We start from the raw sequence: 18,714 nt of genomic DNA on the forward strand, positions 1-18,714 counted from the left end.
CTTTGCAGTGTCTGCAATCTGTTCATTTATTTTCTCATCTGATCTTCTCAACACCCTTCAGAGGCAGGTGGAAGAAGTATTGGTATCCCTATTTTACAAATGAAGAAACTGAGGCTCAAACTGGCTGAATTGAGGAACTGGGACCTCCGTGGTTTGATGGCTATTTCGGAATCTCAGGATCCAATAGCATTAAGAACATACCATCAGACCCAGACACAGAATGTCCCAATGCAGCTCAGTGAGTCCCCCACCCATTTGGAATTGTAGTAAAATTCTTTTACATTATTTCTTCACCTGTCCTCTACCAGCTCCATTTGTTTCATAAAAATACAAGAAGACAGATAATACAGAATTTTCTCAAGCTCTTTCCTAAAAAGACTCAGCTTCTTTGTAATCTAACATGTATTTTCAGCCATCTCTATTTGTGAAGATCAATGCATTTACCTGGCAATTCCATGACACCTTTTTCTGTGATTCCGCAGCATTCTGTAAAAGAAATTCTTTTGATTCTTTTCCTTTCTCTGTTTGAAACTATCACAATTATAGTTGGGAGCTGAAAGCATCAGCTACGGTCAGTGGCACAGGAGATGGATGGGGAGGCCTGAGGGGCTATCAGCCAGGGGCCAGGAGGTGGCGGTGGGAAGGGACCCAGGTGAGTGTTGAGCATGTCTGTGCAGTGTGAGACAGAGTGCACAGTGCTGAGTGAACTGAGTTTAGTATTGGTGAGTAGATTTAGGGTGGTTTCCAACTCTTTGTATCCAGGTTGGGGTGGGACTACACCTCATGCTCATATAATTCTTTGGGCAAATTTCTATCACAGCCTGAATACCGTGCGCTCTGTGAAGATAGGGACCAAGCTCATTTCATCTGCTGCTTCCCCAGCAACAAACCAGATATCTGACATAATACCTGTTGACTGAACGAATGAGTGAATGAAAAGAGGATCTAAGACTCTTTCTCACACCTCAACTCTATTTTAATCTGATTTGATTTGATTCTAGGAAGTATTCTAGTATTCTAATAATTCTAGGAAGTATTCATTGATCCACTGAGGGTGCAAGGCTCCATCAGTATGAAAACTGATCAGAAGGGGACCAGAGTTGTGAAGACCACAATAGGATTTTGAAATACACTAAACTGCTCCTTTCCTAGGTTAACACTGTAATATTTTCTTTCTTTTTAAAATAAAAATATTCAAAGAGTTACTCATAACTGTGAGAATGCCAGAGGGCTTTTTAAATTGGTTTATATTGTTATTCCAAGCTGACCACAATCGACCATTTAGTACTTCAGGATCATTCCTTTCAAACCCTTGATGTATATTCAAATAGCTTTAGTTAAAATCCAGACTGGGCCACTTCCTGGCAGGGGGAGTAAGCTTGAGCATCCTACTTCTCTTCTCTTTGACACAACTTCTTCATCGTAAAGATAGCGCCCCTCTATTTAGGATTACTGTGGAAACTGAATGAGATAATGCATGTAGTAAGCTTAGTACAGAGCCTAAAATGGATTAAATGTCAATACATGTTTGTTTCACTCTCTCTCTCTAAAAACAATCTCTATTCCTTGGCTGTTCACTTTCTGACTCCTCCTCCTCCCCACCATCCTTTTAGCGAGACATCCCCCCCTTGTCTGTAAGTCAGAAAATTTTTCTACAATCAACCATAGAATAATCTTTGATATTAAACCTTGGCTGAATGAAGGAGGCTTTCCTGATTTAGAAGAAATTCTCTTGAAACCCCAACCACAGGTTACAGATTTCCTCGGTTGGTGGATTCCCTGAAATCTGTCTCCTCATGACCAAGACGCTGCAATACAGCCAAGAGATGGAAATACATATTTGGAGGCCTAGACCCAAGGTCACAATCCGTTAGCTTTTTTCTGTGCTTTAGGTTGATATGTCTGCAAAGAATCTGGAACATGGAAGATGATTTCTCTCATTACTAAGGTTGTAGCTAGGTCCATTTTCTTCCCAGGTCCCAGGGGAAGGTACTTTTTGGTAGAATAATTGTTTGTCATCCTTTCAAACCTACAGGGAATCCAGGGAGATGGGGATGAACTCCACCTTTCTTTGGCTTACGAATAATTTGAATGTTATATTCCCTTTATGGTTTTCTGTATCTCATCTTTCAATGTGCATGCAGAATGTTTAGCATTCTTCTTTCAGACTTGCAACTGCTGAGATAAGTAACTTTGGAGACGCACAGACCAAAACTAGTGGGTTGGTGGCCAGGTATTAAAGGAGTGATCTGGATCAGAGTGGTCTCTAAGGGTTCTCAAGGGGATAACTCGAGAAAAAAGTGAAAACAGATTTTAATTCTTTAGATAACACACAAAAGAGGAAACTGAGGCATAGAGATGTTAAAAACCTGCTGAAGGTCACATCATCAGTAAGTGCCAAGGCTGAGATTTCAATTTAGGTCTCAGGTGATGGTGAGGTTGTAACATGAGAGCAGTGGCTCAACACACAAGGACACAGTTCACTTCACTAACAGACCTAGTGAGTTATAGCTGATAACACTCTCTCTACCGCCAGCTTTCCTCACTTCACAGGTGAGAACACTACGGCTCAGGAGGCTGAAGTGAATTTCCAAAGGTTTCACAGTTACTTTGTGGCAGACTCAGGACTAGAACCCAGACTTCCTGACTCCTAGTCAGACACTATTTCTACCAAATTGTGCTGCTTAGGAAAGAAAGAATTATGACACTCTCAGACAGTTTGACTAACCTAATAGAATGATGCAATGAAAAGCGTGTGGGTTTGATATGGGATATAGCTGTGGTCAAATTCTGTTTTACCATTTACTAGCCTTGGGACGGTAGGTATGAGAAGAAATTTCACTGATATTTAATTTAATCGTCGATGAAAGGTAAAATACAACCTACTTTTCAGTCTCATTGTAATGATGAAACAGTATGGTGCATAATAAAGTGCTGAGTTATACATTCAGATAGACCAATTAGATGGACATATAATTTTCTCTACCAGTTCCAACAACTGTATTGGGAAGAAATCTCGTGAGGCTAGGAGGCCCATCTAGGATCCTGAGATTGGGAAACATTGATTATCCATTAAGTTAATTCTAAGTTCACTCTAAATTACTCTTTATAGCTTTAACAATTTCCAAAAGAGAGGATATATTGGATAGAAAACATAGGAAGTTGTTCAACATCAGCAATGGTCAAAAAATATGAATTAAAAAAAGAAAGATTAAATTTAGCAAAAAAAAAAAAAAAACCCTGATATTCATTACTGGCTAGGGTGAAAGAAATAAGTAATTTACTACATTTTGGTGATAGCTATTTACATTGGGACTGCCCATTTGGTGAAAGATAGAAAAAGTCTTTATAATATCTATACCCCTCTGTTCAGTATGTACAGCTGAGAAATTATCCTAGGGACCCAGAAATGACTTAATACATCATGAAGTTCTTCGTGGTACTAAAAACTATGACTCATCGTTAGGTATGTATACTCGACAGTATAGTATGAAATCATTAAAAACAATGCTTTTAAAGAGTTTATAATGGTATGGGAAAATGTTTAAGTTATAATATTAATCAGAACAATAACTTAAATTATGGTATTATTTCAGAAGTATAAATGAGAAATGAACAAAAATATACATACAGAAGAAAGAATGGAAAAATATATTAGAAAGTTTATAGTTCTTCCTTTAGGATATCAGTAATAAGAGTAATTTTTTCTCCCTCTATAAATATTTTCTAAACTATATCTAATCATCATGAGTTATCTCTCTAGTTACTTTTTCCCTCTTTCCATAGACGATCTGCCGATACACAACCTTGCCAAAAACCAGAGCTAGCAACTTTGTCTTCCTTCTGTTACCTTTGTCTTCTCTGTAAACTGAGTAATCTGGGTTCTGAGAGGACGTATTATGGTGTAAGAGCAGGGTATAGGCTGGGGAGTCAGAAGACATAGTTTCTGTGTTCAATCTCCCACAATTTAGCTTCTGTGATTTGGGCTGGCAACTTAGTATTTCTAGGTCAAAATGTTAGCCTATTCAAATCAAAGATGTTTGCACCAGATTATCACAAAACTCACTGTTCTTAGTGGCTTTTTAGCAAAGAAAATGGAAAGTGATTGTTCAAGAGGTCCCCTGTAGCCCATAAATGGATGAGACCCTTGACCGGTTTTTGAACCCAGATCACTTAGGATTGTGGGAGATTTCTAAGTCAGAGAAGAGATTAGGGAACCATACACTTTCTCATGGCATTTTTTCTTCCTGCAGGAACTTTCTTTAATCCTATCTAGGTATTTCACACACACATCATTCAAAACAGGAGAGGAAGGCCAGATGATGCAGAAGGATGGACCAGATGACCTGTTAAGAATCCTATTGGTTCTAACACTCTGCCGTGTTAGAATGTAATAAAAATTCTGATAAGAAGCTATCAACCTCCTCAGATCCAGGTATTCTAAGTTTTCTTTTTTTCTGGTTTTAGTCTTTTATTCATTCAACAGATACTCATTGAGCACTGATCTAGGTCTGGCAATATGGATATTAAACACAAAAAATTCCTGCCTTCAAGAGACTCCGAGTGTAAGGTGGGAGAGTGGAGGGACACAAATACAACATAATGTGCAAAAAGCTAGGATGGAAATGGAATCTAAGAGCTATAGGAATAGAGTGGAAATCCTTATAATTGAGCATCAGATGTGGGAAGAAATCATCTTCCTTGTGGGGATGATATCTGAGCCTAATTTTGGAGGAAGTATAAGAGTAAGCCAGTAGAATTTGGAATGTGTGTATGATGGGGGAATAGCATGTGGAAGGCAATGAGGTACGAGTGAGCATGACTTGATCAGGGAATTTAGGGTAGTTTAGTGTGGCTAAAACACATCGGATGGGAGCTGAAAGATAACATGAATATGTCAGTAGGGTCCAGGGACTTCTAATGAGACTAAAATTTCGATTTTATCTTGAAGGTAAAGAGGAACCTTTGGAGAATTTTATACTGGGTAATAACCTGACTAAATGATTAAATTTTATAAATATCACTGTGGCCACAGTTTGGAAGATTAAGCAGGTGTCTAGGTCAGATATGAGGCAGGGGAGACCAGCTATGATGTTGTTGGAGCAACCATCAGCCTATTTTGCTAAGTGATTTAATTCTAGTGTCTAGAACTATGGTTGGGACATGCTAGGTGCTCAAAAATATTTTTGGAATAAATAAATGAATGTATGGATGGATGAAGCTTAAAGTACAAGATTTGATAAGATGTGGTGGGTAATTTTGGAATTATGAGATGGACTAGCAAAGGGAGAAGTCAAAAATGACTCCCATGTGTACGGTGAAGGGTAGAGGAAATATAGAAAATACAGAAGGAGGAGCAAGTGAGGTGGGTGAGATGAGGAATTCAGCTGTTGAGGAAATGCCCATGTGCATTGAGAAGGGCAATTGGGAGCTGGAAAGTGTGGATCTAAAAAAGCAACTGTAAAAAATATTTAGGGAAATTATTTTCCCATAACTGGTTATTTTTAATGAACTAAAGTTGATAAATACATATATAATTATAACATATTACAAAAAACTCCATGAATATATTTTCAACCTGAAAAAAAGAATTCATTCTTATTGGTTAAAATGCAAGAGATGAAATATTTTAGGAATTATTTTATCTGTTATTTAACTTTGCATTTTGTCAAAATTACTAATTAGAAATACAGAAAATGATTTGCATTATTAGCAAGTCCTTGCCATGGGATTCAGGGTTTGGGTTATTTATATTCCACAAACACTAATTTCCCCCAATTTCTTGAAATGTCTTGAAAGAGGTAGTAACAAATTTTTCTTGGAAATTCTCTTTTCACCTAAGGCCTTGCTGTAGCTCAGGATTCATGGACAATCCACGAAACATCACAGAATTTTTCATGCTGGGACTCTCACAGAACCCCGAGGTGCAGAGAGTTTTATTTGTGCTCTTTTTGGTCGTCTACCTGGTCTCTGTTGGGGGCAACCTGCTCATCATTCTCACCAGCATCTTCAGCCCCACCTTGGGCTCCCCTATGTACTTTTTCTCTCATGTTTGTCCTTTATTGATACTTGCTATTCCTCATGTATGACTCCCAAACTCATTGCTGACTCCTTGTATGTAGGGAGAGCCATCTCTTTTGAAGGCTGCATGACTCAATTCTTTGTTGCCCATTTATTGGGAGGAACTGAGATCATTCTGCTCACAGTCATTGCCTATGATCGCTATGTGGCAATCTGCAAGCCCCTGTACTACATGACCATCATGACCAGGCATCTCTGTGCCCTGCTGGTGGGGGTGGCTTGGCTAGGGGGCTTCCTGCATTCATTGGTTCAGCTCCTCCTGGTCCTTCAGTTGCCTTTCTGTGGGCCAAATGTAATCAATCATTTTGTTTGTGACTTGTACCCCTTGTTGGAACTCGCCTGTACCAACACATATGTCATCGGTCTACTGGTGGTCGCCAACAGCGGTGTGATCTGCCTGCTGAACTTCCTCATGCTGGCTGCCTCCTCCATTGTCATCCTGCGCTCCTTGAGGTCTCACGGTGCAGAGGGGAGACACAAAGCCCTCTCCACCTGTGGGGCCCACTTCACTGTTGTTTCCCTGTTCTTTGTGCCTTGTATATTTATTTACATGCGGCCATCATCTACTTTGTCCATAAACAAAATAGTGGCTGTGTTTTATTGTATTTTGACACCCATGTTCAACCCTTTGATTTATACACTGAGAAATGTAGAGGTAAAAAATGCCATGAAGAATCTTTCAAAAAAATAAGCAATTATGACAGAGGATACAGGTTCAGTAGGGAAGGAAATAACCAGTCAATCTTAGTAAGAATTCATATTGTCGTGATGAGAGCTGAGAGACCATCAAAAATTTTCAGAGTAAAGTTGATTTGAACGTTTGGCATTATGTCTAATCTATTTTATGTCCTATAATAATGACCAGGCAAATGATTATATACCCCTTTAATTTCTTTTTAACAGTTTACACTAAATTGCAGAACATGGGTGTTTCCCACTCTCTCTCTCTCTCTCACCTTTGTCTGAGATGGAGTCTTCATCAACCTGGGGTATTGAGAGTCTATGATGAGAAGAATCCCCTTGTTGAAATGTTACTAACCTAGTCTTCCAACTTTGCATGCCATAATATTGATCAGAGTAGTTATTGATGGTTCACCTATATCTGATTTCTATCTACAATGTCAGAAAGAAGCTGTAGCTTGGGACTTTGAGAATAAAGAAAATATATTTAGGAATGATTGAACTCAGATCATGGAAGTGTATAGAATAGGCTTATACCAAAATTAACACAGGCATGATTATATATAATAAACTATAATGTGTTGTGAAATTCTGAAACAAATGTGTAAATATTGTGTAAATGTGACCACACACACACACAAACACACACACACACAAATGATGTATAGTTTATTGAGCACTGACTTGGTGTTAGGCATTATGTGAATCACTTTATGAAAAGGATCTCATATTGTCTCATAAGAAGTAGACATGGTTTGCTTTTTTATTTTTTTTTTGCTGGGAAAAATTCGCTCTGAGCTAACATCTGTTGCCAATCTTCCTCTCTTTTTTTTTTTTCTCCCCAAAGCCACAGTACATAGTTGTATATTTTAGTTGTAAGTCCTTCTAGTTCTTCTATGTGAGACAGTGCCACAGCATTGTTATTGACAGATGAGTGTTGTGGTTCCAGGCCCAGGAATTGAACCCAGGCTGCCGAAGTGGAGCACACCAAATTTTAACTGCTAGGTCATCAGGGCTGGCTCTGGTTTGCTTTTTAAAAATGAAGAAACTGTATTCACAGAGGCTGAGTTACTTAGAAAGGTTGAGCTGGAATTTAAATCCAGATCTTTCTGCCTTAAAGTCTGATCTTGCCAAAATACGCAGTGCTTTAATATCTGCTGATTTTCCACTGCATGTTTTATTTTGTTCATGCTTTCTGCTTGTAAACTGTTATCAATGTCCTTATCGTCAATCTCTAATATGCACTGGCCCAGGCTTATTTGAAATCCAGAGTCATTATCAAGTACATCATCGAGGACGCTTTGACTCTCATCCACTTGGTAAAATGCCTGTCCTGGTAACTTGTCACCATGAGATGCCTTTGTTTTCCATTTGTATGTCTCATTATAACTTAAACCTTTTGAGTTTGCTGGTCAGCTGTCTCAGGTGTTCTGCTTCGGGGCTGCATTTTGTTGCTAACACAGTGAATGGAAATTTTGAAAATATTTCTTTGTAAGGAAGAAGAATATAGACACAGGTGAAAAATCTCATTAGATATAATAGCATTTCCTATGCAATACTATTAGATGTTTTCCTGGTTTCAGTAGCTCGTAATTTTATTGTTTCACATCAAATGCCAGTAAGATACATGTTCCCCCACAATTTTATGTTCCCAGGTACAGAGATTCTGTTTGTCTATTTAAAAAAGGTGGCATTTACCTATTCATCTATATTTGTTGTCATAGAAAATGTTTACAACATGATATGGAATTTGAAAATCAGGTTGTGAAACCACATGTAGCCCAGAGATGTACATTTTTTTACTTTATTTCTGCCTGTGCAGGTATGGATAGGGATGTGTTTGCAAGTAGGTTTATCAAAATAACGACAGTCCTTAATGTTGTGGTTGGAGTTTAGTTTACTTTGAACTTTATTTATACTTTTCAGTGTTTGCTTTTCATTTACAATAAGCACACGTGATTTTTCCAAAAGGCATATTAAAAACAGAATATATGAGAACTCACAAATAAACTCAAGCTGGTTTCTTGAGGAAAATCAACCACCCAGATACTGTCCTAGTTTCTGGGGGCACAGCACTGCATAGAATCACACTAAAATCCTGTCCTCAAGGAATAACTTAGTCCCTGGAAATTCTTCTGGGTGAGAAATATCCTTGCAGGGGATTTGGTCTGAGTACCCAAAGTTCATATTTTATGTGCCCTCTATTTATATCTGGTAACCCCCAAAGGGTTATCATAAAGTTGATTTTATGAAAATGGTGGGAGAGAGTAGAGAAAAACAGGTAGGCATTTTTTTTTTTTGAGTATATAAACATGGAGATTTAAGGTTTGTGGGTTTTGATAGTGTTCTCCTGAAGGAAAGACAGGAGGTGTCATCTCAGCTCCCGTTATGTTCTGTAGTATCAGTGAGTTGAGGTGATTTAGCTACATGACTATTTATTTTCCAGAAGAGATTCTCCATCCAAGTCCTTCATTCACTTTTCTTTTGGCTCAGCCCCCCAAATTTTACAGTCATCCTTGAGTCTTCTCTCTTTCTCTCTCACTTAATAGCTAATCTATGAGCAAATCTTAGTAGCCCAGCTTCAAAATATCCCCCATTTTAAAGAATTCCAGCTTCAGAAGAGATGGAGTAAGCATAGTCCACCCTTCTCTCCTGCAGACATGGAGCTATAAACCCTAGAGAGAATGCATGGTAAAGCTATCTAAGGACTTTGAAAAGTAAATGATAGCAGGCACATTGGGGAAGTAGATCAGGTTTGAAGTTTCTGATTTTTCCCCTCTCTATCACTTGGCCTTGGCTCAAAAGCAGTCCAGACCTGGAAGTGTGCACTAGATATGCATAGAAAGAGCTCCAAGAGAACCTCTCTTTTGTTGGTCAGGCAAGCGGGCCAGAGAGTAAGGATGTGGATGTCTTTCTTTTCTTTTTCTCTCCTGTCCCAGATGCCAGTCATTCCTGTGGCAGAGAAGTAGTGACAATAGCACCAATGGTGGCTGAGCAGGTGCCTAAAACTCTTAGAGTGGAGGGTCTCACAGGAGCTGTGATCTTAAGAGCATGGGACAAATCCCCATTGCTTTTATTTTCTCTGCGTCCTCCTGAATCTTGGCCATTGACACAGACTAGGTTGTGGGAAGTGTGCAGCACAATGAGACAACTAAAGCGAAGTTTCCAGAGGCAGAAAGCATCAGGGACATCAAAGAGAGCAGGACACTTAGGAGAGTCATCCCATGAAGTTGTATATGAATTCCGGGGCCCACTTCTGAGCTGCAAATGTGTGGGTCTGAACTTATACAACATACCAGTCTTTGAGAATGACATTACAGGGTTGACCACCACCAAGTCCCAGACTGGCCACTGAGTGGCACACGTGACAGATCTGGATAACACTGCAAAAGATCTGATAACTGAATTGACATTGGAATCGCAGTCCACAGAAGGTGGTTTGGAAGTTGCCACCTGTCTTGCCACTAACAAGGTTAATTGCCTGCTAAAACGAAAAATTTAACATTCTCCTTAATTTAAAAAGATCCAAAGTATCATAACGTAATATTCAAAATATCCAGGATACAATCCAATGTTACTCAGTATACAAAGAAGCATGAAATCTCAACCTGCAAAGGAAAAAACAATCAGCAGATGCCAATCCTGCAATGACGCAGATATTGGAATTTTCAGACAAAGACGTTAAAGCAACTATTTTAATGATAATCCCATAAATCAGAGAGAACATACTTGAAACAAATGAGAGATACAAAGTATCAGCACAGAAATAGAAATTATAAAGTAGAATAAAATTTCAAATTGATAACTGAAAGATACAATAACCAAAATTAAAAATTCATTGGCTGAGCTCAATGGCGCACTGGAAATATTAGAGTCAGTGAACTTGAAAATGGATCAAACCACAGAGAGAAAAATAGATTAAAAAAAAACGATAGTCTCAGAGACTTGTGAGGCAATACCGAATGTCTAACATTCATGCTATCAGAGTCTCAGAAAAAGAGAAGAAAGAATGTGGTTCAGAGGAAAACCTTTGAAAAAATAATGGATGAAAACTTCCAAATATTGGTGAAAGATACAAACTTACAGGTTCAAGAAGCTCTGCAAATCTCAAACCGGATGAACTTAAAGAAAGAAATTCACCCCAGACACATCATAATCAAACTATTAAAAACCAAGACAAAGAAAAAACATCTTTGAATTGTAAAGTGGAACACCTACGTATCCACAAACCATGTCAAGAAGTAGAAGATGTCTAGCCCTTCCAGAACCTGTTATAGTTCTTCCCAATCACATCCCTTTCTCCTCCATCAAAGGCCAATGCTAATCTGACTTTTATGATAAAACTTTTTTACTTTTCTTTATACTTTTATACATTTACCACCTAAGTACACACCCCTAGATTGGTATATTTTAAAATTTCAAATAAATGCAATCATAGAGTATATAATATTTTGTTTCTGGATTCTTTGGCTCCACATTGTGTTTGTGAGATTCATTCATGTTGTTATACGTACCTGTAGTTCATTTATTTTCATAGGTCTGTTAGTCTATTGTATAAAACACCATATTTTTTTATCTGTTCTATTGATGATGGACATTTAGCTTGTTTCCACTTTTGTGCTATTACGAATAGCTCTACTAACGCCCTCAGTGATGTGTCTTCCAGTGCACAGATGCACACATTTCTCTTGGGTTTATACCTAGGAGTGGAGTTTCTGAGTCATAGGTTATATGAATATTTGACATTAGCTGACAATCTCCAGTAGTTTTCTAATATGTACTTGGAAAACAATATACATTTCCAGCAGCAGCATATGAGAGATACTATTCCTCCATATTGATGACAAACAATAGGTATTGACAGTTCTTTTAATATTGACATGTAGAAGGAACACTGCAGTAGTATTTTATTGTGGTTCTCCATCATAGTTCTCAGATGATTAAAGAAGTGAGCCCCCTTTATATGTTTGCTGGCCACTGGATATTTTCTTTGTGAAGTGCTATTCAAATCTCATGTTCAAATCTCTGTGTTAATCTTATTGAGTTTTAAGAGTTCTTTATATATTTTGTATCAGTCCTGGTTCTCTGAGAATCAGAAGCTAAGACAGAGTAGATGTGTCAGAGATTTATTGGGGGAAACACTGGTGAGGGAAGGTGGGAAGAAGCACCAAGAGTGATGCGGGTCTGACTCCTGTGAAGCAGAGATGGGTAAAAGGAAGGGAGGAAGGTCATAGACTGCAATGTAGTTCTAAGAATGTTTTTCAGACTTTTTAACTCTGAGTTAAAAGTGAAGAATAGAAATTTGAGGTTGGGGAGAGGAATTGTGAAGAAATTGAAGAACTTTTTAAACGGTTCTTGAGGAAAATTGGGAATATGTGTTGATTAAATAAATATAGTAGGATTGCTAGGCCATGTTGATGGGCCTTTTGAAGTTGGTGACACGAATTTGTAGTGGACTAACTCCTCCTTATTTTGTGACTTTTTCTAGAAGTTCAGGGAACAGATTTGGAGAAGGATTAGAATAAGATTCATTCAGTACTGAGGAATTGCTCTACACAGGTGCTGAAGAGGCAAGAATTTTGGAAATGTAAGAGGTTGCAAATTTTATGGAGGAAAATTTGCTGCATATATCAATTAAACATGTATATCCCCGTCAATATTTATCAGCGTTAAAAAAATATATAAAATGTATGAACCTGTCAATTCCACATATTTGATTTTGCAATTATTCTATTTGTTTATGCCCTTGCTTTGTTTCGGAGGTGGCTACTGCCCCTTTTAGAATGTAAGCCCCATGCTGCCAGGGACCATGTCTGTCTTATTCACTATGGTATTCCTGGCATTTCGGAAAGTGCCGTATTTTATTAGGTGGGGCCTGAAAACATACTTATTAAATGATTGAAATGGTGGAAGTGTAATTTCAATTCAGGTTATTCTGACTCTAGTTTTCTTGATCTTTTGGCACACCACACAGTGGAGGTGTGGATAAAGGACAGTGGGTACTTTTCTTTCAGCTTTAAGGGGGGAAAAGAAAGAGATGATGTATATGAAAGGGCCTAGGATCCGTGCCTTGAACACAGATGATACTCAGATGATACAAAAATGCTGTTGATTTTTGTTGTTGTTCAGTCAGCAATTTCCCTAAAGATGCTTACACTTCAATATCAGTTCCTGAAATATCCTAACTCCCTTTTCCTACAGACAATTTATGGTCTCTGTCTAGACCCTAGAAGGACATTGTGTACTTCTAGGAGGCAGAATAGAAGTCATTTCCTTGAGACCAAAACTATATTCAAAGGGACTAATTAAATGATGACATCAACGTTGTTCTCACCTGTGAATGAGGTGAAATCTGGTTCCAACACCGCTTCAGCAAGTGATCCTGTGAGGGGAGAATTAGCCTCCCCCGGAGAAGAAGAAAGCACATAGCGTGGATAATCCCTACGTTATCACTCCTACCTTATAAATAACCCTTTCCAGTGGAAGGAGAAAGCTTCTCCGAGTCTGTGCTGATAGGCAATGTTAGCAGAAAGCAGAGCTAACAAGCCAGCTACTCCTTCTGTGAGGCCTTCTTCCCTAATAGCAGCAGCAGTGCTTCTCTTCTTTCTACAGAGAAAGTAGACAAGGGAAGGTGGAGGTTATATTGGAAAGGGCACAGGCTGGAGCGACAAGTGACCTGGATTCCAGCTGCACCTCTACCATGAACCACACGTGTGACTTTGGACCAGCTGCACCTAATCTCTCTGAGTCTTAGATCCACTGTCTTTAAAATGGAGACAATTGGAAAAGATGATTTTCAGTATCATGGGGTTCTTCAGCAAATAAAAGAGAAATGGAGAATGGAACAAATTTCAGTTGCTTGTAAATGAATGACTCTCTTTTTAGTTTTCCCCTGCTACTATTCTAAGAAACTTTCAGCTCAGATGAGTTTCTGTCATCAATAGCAATTGCCCAATCTGTGCTTTGCCTCAATGTAAAAAACAATTCAAAGTTCATCCAGGAGTTTAATCATATGAAACAGTGAAATTTGGGATGCTGTGTTTGGAGCTGGGCTAGGTGACCCTTTAAGAACTCTTCTAAGTCTACCATTCCATGATATTAGGATGTAAAAACAAAACAAAGCAAAACAACTGGCAACCTGTTGGTGTTCTCACATCCAGTCAATGTAAGTTTTCTATAAGCTATTTTTAAAATTAAATAAAAGAAAAATGCAACTCAAATAAAAATGTATTGGAATAATTTTACTGAAATTCTCATAATTTTCTACAAAATAATTTTGTTTCTCATGGGTAACTCAAACAGGAGACTTCTTTTCTTCACTAGTTTTTAATAATTTATATTGTACTCTCACAAATTTGAATCACAGAGATGAATAAGAGTAACATTTTTATTTTGGGGCATAAATTCATTATTTGGCTAAACTGTATACTATTCATATTGATTGCATTTTCTGTACTCTCTTGTATTCTGTATGAGGATCAGTATTAGGGCATTTTTCATATTTATAGTAAAATTATACCCATATCAATACCTGCTTAATCTTGAATGCATACACTTAGGTCTTTGGCTCCTTAAGCTGCATGAAGAATTTATTGCCCATGGTGTTGATGATGGTGATATTAGAGATGCCATTTATCGAATGTTTATCACATTCAGGCTCTGTACAAACACTTGACATGCACTGTTTTCATTTGCTCCTCTCTGCAACCTCAGGGTAGAGCAGTACTCTTATTTTTATTTTATAGATAAGAACATTGACATTTTGAGAAGTTGTCCATGATTACATAGCCAATAAATGGCAGAGGAAGAAGTCAAACTCAGATGAGCTTAAGTGACAGTGTGATACAGCAAAGCCCACAGACTCTCTAGCAAGACTTCCTGGGTGCAAACCCTAACTCTGCCACTTACTAGCTGAGTATGCTTCTGTAAATTGCTAAATGTGTGTATCACTTTCTTCTTCTGCAAAATGAGGGTAATAACAGTAATCTACCTCATGGGGATGCTGTGAGGATTGAATGAACTGATGTATGTAAGACAGTTAGGACAGTGCTTGGTGAGGAATAAGTGCTACCTGGGTGTTTGCTGTTATTACTGCTGTCTGCTCTTGGCCTTAGTGTTCTACTCTGGAAAGGTCCCCATCAGACTCGTTACTTGCAGAGGCCATGTTTGACCTTTTGCAATAAAGCTTGGAGAAAGAAAAAGGGAGCAGCATCCTGATCAACACAGGAATCTTCTCTCCAGTGTTTCTTATATCTGGGTGTCTCTTTTCCTTCTGGCACTTAACGATTCTTTCTTAATTCTTATCATACTGAGCATCACTTTTTCAGCAAGTTGGAAGATTTAGGTAGTTTAAGAAGGTCTATGTTTACAGGAAAATAATAGGTTGGTGGTGGATGGGGTTAGTGACAATTTTTTATTTAATCATAATTAAGATAGGCATAGGCATTTCCTTAATATCATTAGGAGAATAAAGATTGAGAAGGAATATTCTTCCAGATGAGATTCTAATTTATTGCTGGTTAAGATGGGGCATCTGTCCACCTGGCCCCCATAGCTTCCTTTATGTAGTGAATAGGCAAATAAACATTTAATATAATCTTTCACTGATGCTAACCAATTTTTATTTCTTTTTACTTTGCTTTCTCCCTGTAGACTGCAGAGGGCCTAGTAGCCTTTAACTAGAAGGATTTCACCAAGCCCAGGGAAAGCAAAATCCAAAAATATATAAAATGTATAAAGCAAGGAGGAAGAGTAATTTCAGTTGGCTTCCTTGGCATGATGCTGTCCACATCCTGGGCAGAGAGTGGGAGTAAAAAAGCAAGCAGAGAAATGAAGTTGGGCAAGTCTCCAGCTGCAAACAAGTCAGTTTCTCTCAATCCTGCTTCAGTTTGTTTTACATCAATTTGTGTCACTATCGGAAACATTGACAGAAAGTGTAGCAAACCCCACTGAAAAGTACCGTTTAATTTAAACGGTATGGACCATACATGCAGATATTTCAGGAGATCCTCAATATTCATTGTTTTCTCAAGTGCCATTACATCTGTGTGGAACTATGCTGAAAATTGTCAGAGAGGTACTCCAATTGAGGTAGAAAATCAATGTCTGCCCAATGTTCAATTTTAGTAGTAACAAAAGAAATTAAAATTTAGATAATTAAATTACTATTTTCACGTAATAACTTGGATATCTAGTGCCCAGTGATTCTAAATTTAACAGATAGACGTGCTCACATTTTCTGCTTAACAGAATGAATCGGTACAGGAATTTTGGAACAGAAATGGTTAAGAGGGACAAAGGGAAGTGGATATAACTAAAGGAAACCTTGAAACACATTCTCCCTGAAATCTTCTGTTACAATTATGTTTCTCTCTGGACTTTATGGACAATACTGTAGCTGCATTCTCAATGTTCTTGGAAGCAATGAATATACCACACGATATCACGGGATTTTTCATGCTGGGACTCTCACAGAACCCAGAGGTACAGAGAGTGCTCATTCTGGTCTTTCTGATCATCTATGTGGTCACAGCTTGCGGCAACATGCTCATTGTGGTCACCATCACCTCCAGTCCCATTCTGACTTCCCCGATGTATTTTTTCCTGGCCAAGTTGTCCTTTATTGACACCTGTTATTCTTCCTCTATGACCCCTAAGCTCATTGCTGACTCCCTGTGTGAGGGGAGAGCCATCTCTTATGAGGGCTGCATGGCTCAGCTCTTTGGATCCCATTTATTGGGAGGAACAGAGATCATTCTGCTCACAGTCATGGCCTATGATGGCTACATGGCCATCTGCAAGCCCCTGCACTACACGACCATCATGACCAGGCATCTCTGTGCCTTGCTGGTGGGGGTGGCTTGACTGGGGGGCCCCTGCATTCGTTGGTTCAGCTCTTCCTGGTCCTTCAGTGGCCCTTCTGTGGGCCCAATGTGGTCAATCACTTTGTCTGTGACTTGTACCCCTTGCTGGAACTCGCCTGTACCAACACATATGTCATTGGTCTGCTGGTGGTCGCCAACAGTGGTGTGATCTGCGTGTTGAACTTCCTCATGCTGGCTGCCTCCTACGTTGTCATCCTGTGCTCCTTGAGGTCCCACGGTGCAGAGGGGAGACACAAAGCCCTCTCCACCTGTGGGGCCCACTTCACTGTTGTTGCCTTGTTCTTTGTGCCCTGTATATTTACATATATACGTCCAATGTCTACTTTATCTATAGACAAAAACATGGCAGTATTTTATGGTATTCGGACTCCTATGTTGAATCCACTCATTTATACCCTGAGAAGTGAAGAGGTAGAAAATACCATGAGAAAGCTCTTCACACAGGAAGAAATTGCAGGTGGACAATAAGCAGTAAAGCAGGAAATAAAAATGACAATTTCTGCAAGTGGAAGAAACCAATGTTTGCTTTTTATTATCGTATATCATATTCCATCTCATCCATTCCTTCACCTCCATAAACTTTTATGGTTTACTAAGTCATTTCACTTGAATTGCATAATTTTGATTATAAAACAACTATATGAACTATATATGGCATCAATGATTATTGTCCCTGTTTTAGAAATGAGAAAATTGTGTCCCCAGGTGTAGTTAATTGATGAATCAAGGTTATCTAACTTCAAAGTATCTAAACCAAAACTCAAAATCAGTTATTTTTGATCCATTATCCAGATCTTTAAATAGCAATTCATGTTGATGTCATTTGAGTCTGGTTGATCATTAATTGAGTAGTTTAAACATAACACAAAATGCAACTTAAGGCAAATAACTTCACACTTAGCCATATATAGCAGTCTGTGTGCATCTAGGCCTGGCCTCTATTCCTTCTCATCATCCTTTATGACATCAGTGGTATTGCTGGTACACTGTAGCAGAGAGGGTAAGATCTAGCTCTGGAGACAGATCAACCTGAATTTCAGTCTTATTTTCCGTGTGTAATCATGGCATGACCTTGAGTAAGTGACCAAACCTCTATAAGCCTTTGATGCCTGTCTTTAAAATAAAGATAAACATAATACACGTCTAAAGTGGTATTGTGAGCACTAAATTAGATAATCTATGTAAAGTTCTTAATCCAGTTTCTGGCACACGTATACCTAGTATGTTTTACTTGATATTGTTATATCTATACCTCAACCTTTTCCTAACCTTCCACACAGAGGTTATTTTCTTTTGCTTTTTTATCTCTGCTACGTTTGAAATATATGCTGTGCTTGGAGTAGAATGGCTTATTTTTTGGCCAATGACAGAAAATGGTATTTCCTTGTATTTTTTCTAACTCTTTCTGTTTCAAATCCAAGGCATGCTAGTTTTCTGCAATCTGAAACATACATCCATGTTCGTTACAGTCTTTTTCCTGGTTTTACAAACTCTGACCATATCCCTTCCCAGAGCTTCACCCTTTAAGAGTGTAGGCTCCCATAGTTTATAATATACTTATCTTTTGTTTGACAAATAATCTGTAATTCACCATGTTGCAACATATCTACTTTTCACACTAAGAAAAAATCAACTAGAAATTAATATGAAAAGCAATTTCTTTACTATAAGTATTCAAAATCATTCTCCAAAAACCAGTAAATTCTGGAGATCATCAAGAAATAATTATTATTTTACCTCCAAACTTCTATGTATAACAAAAACAACAGAGTTCTCAAGCAAAAGAAATATTGTCTTCTATCACTGTGTCATATCTTCATAGTCTAAAAACTGGGTATAACTGAGACCCTGAATTCTATATCTATTCATTTCTGCTGTTATATAATAAAAGTAATTGAGCCAATTTGCCAATCAACTAAGAAATATGAAATCATGATGAAGCTTGCTAAAAAATAGCCTTTTTTTTTTTTGCCAGCTTGCCACAATTTTATCTCAAGAGACTTTCTAGAAAAGCATACTTACTTTAGTTGAAATTTGAAAAGCACCTTTATATTTAGTACAGTTAAAA

The 18,714-nt window shown here is 38.2% G+C and overlaps 2 protein-coding genes across 2 annotated transcripts; both read left to right on the plus strand.

The window, feature by feature from the left end:
* The first annotated feature begins 5,744 nt into the window (after nucleotides 1–5,744).
* Nucleotides 5,745–7,166, plus strand: LOC147911157 (olfactory receptor 4C3D-like). Its single transcript, XM_087428485.1, is given in 2 exon segments — nucleotides 5,745–6,042; nucleotides 6,045–7,166. Coding segments are annotated over 2 exon segments (906 nt in total). The 5' UTR covers nucleotides 5,745–5,864; the 3' UTR covers nucleotides 6,773–7,166.
* Nucleotides 7,167–16,185: 9,019 nt separating this feature from the next.
* Nucleotides 16,186–17,114, plus strand: LOC147911158 (olfactory receptor 4C3-like). Its single transcript, XM_087428486.1, is given in 2 exon segments — nucleotides 16,186–16,621; nucleotides 16,624–17,114. Coding segments are annotated over 2 exon segments (927 nt in total).
* Nucleotides 17,115–18,714: the final 1,600 nt, after the last annotated feature.

The sequence above is a fragment of the Ceratotherium simum genome, unplaced genomic scaffold (assembly GCF_057802395.1).
Source record: "Ceratotherium simum simum isolate JZ-2026a unplaced genomic scaffold, ASM5780239v1 HiC_scaffold_55, whole genome shotgun sequence".
NCBI lineage: Eukaryota > Metazoa > Chordata > Mammalia > Perissodactyla > Rhinocerotidae > Ceratotherium > Ceratotherium simum.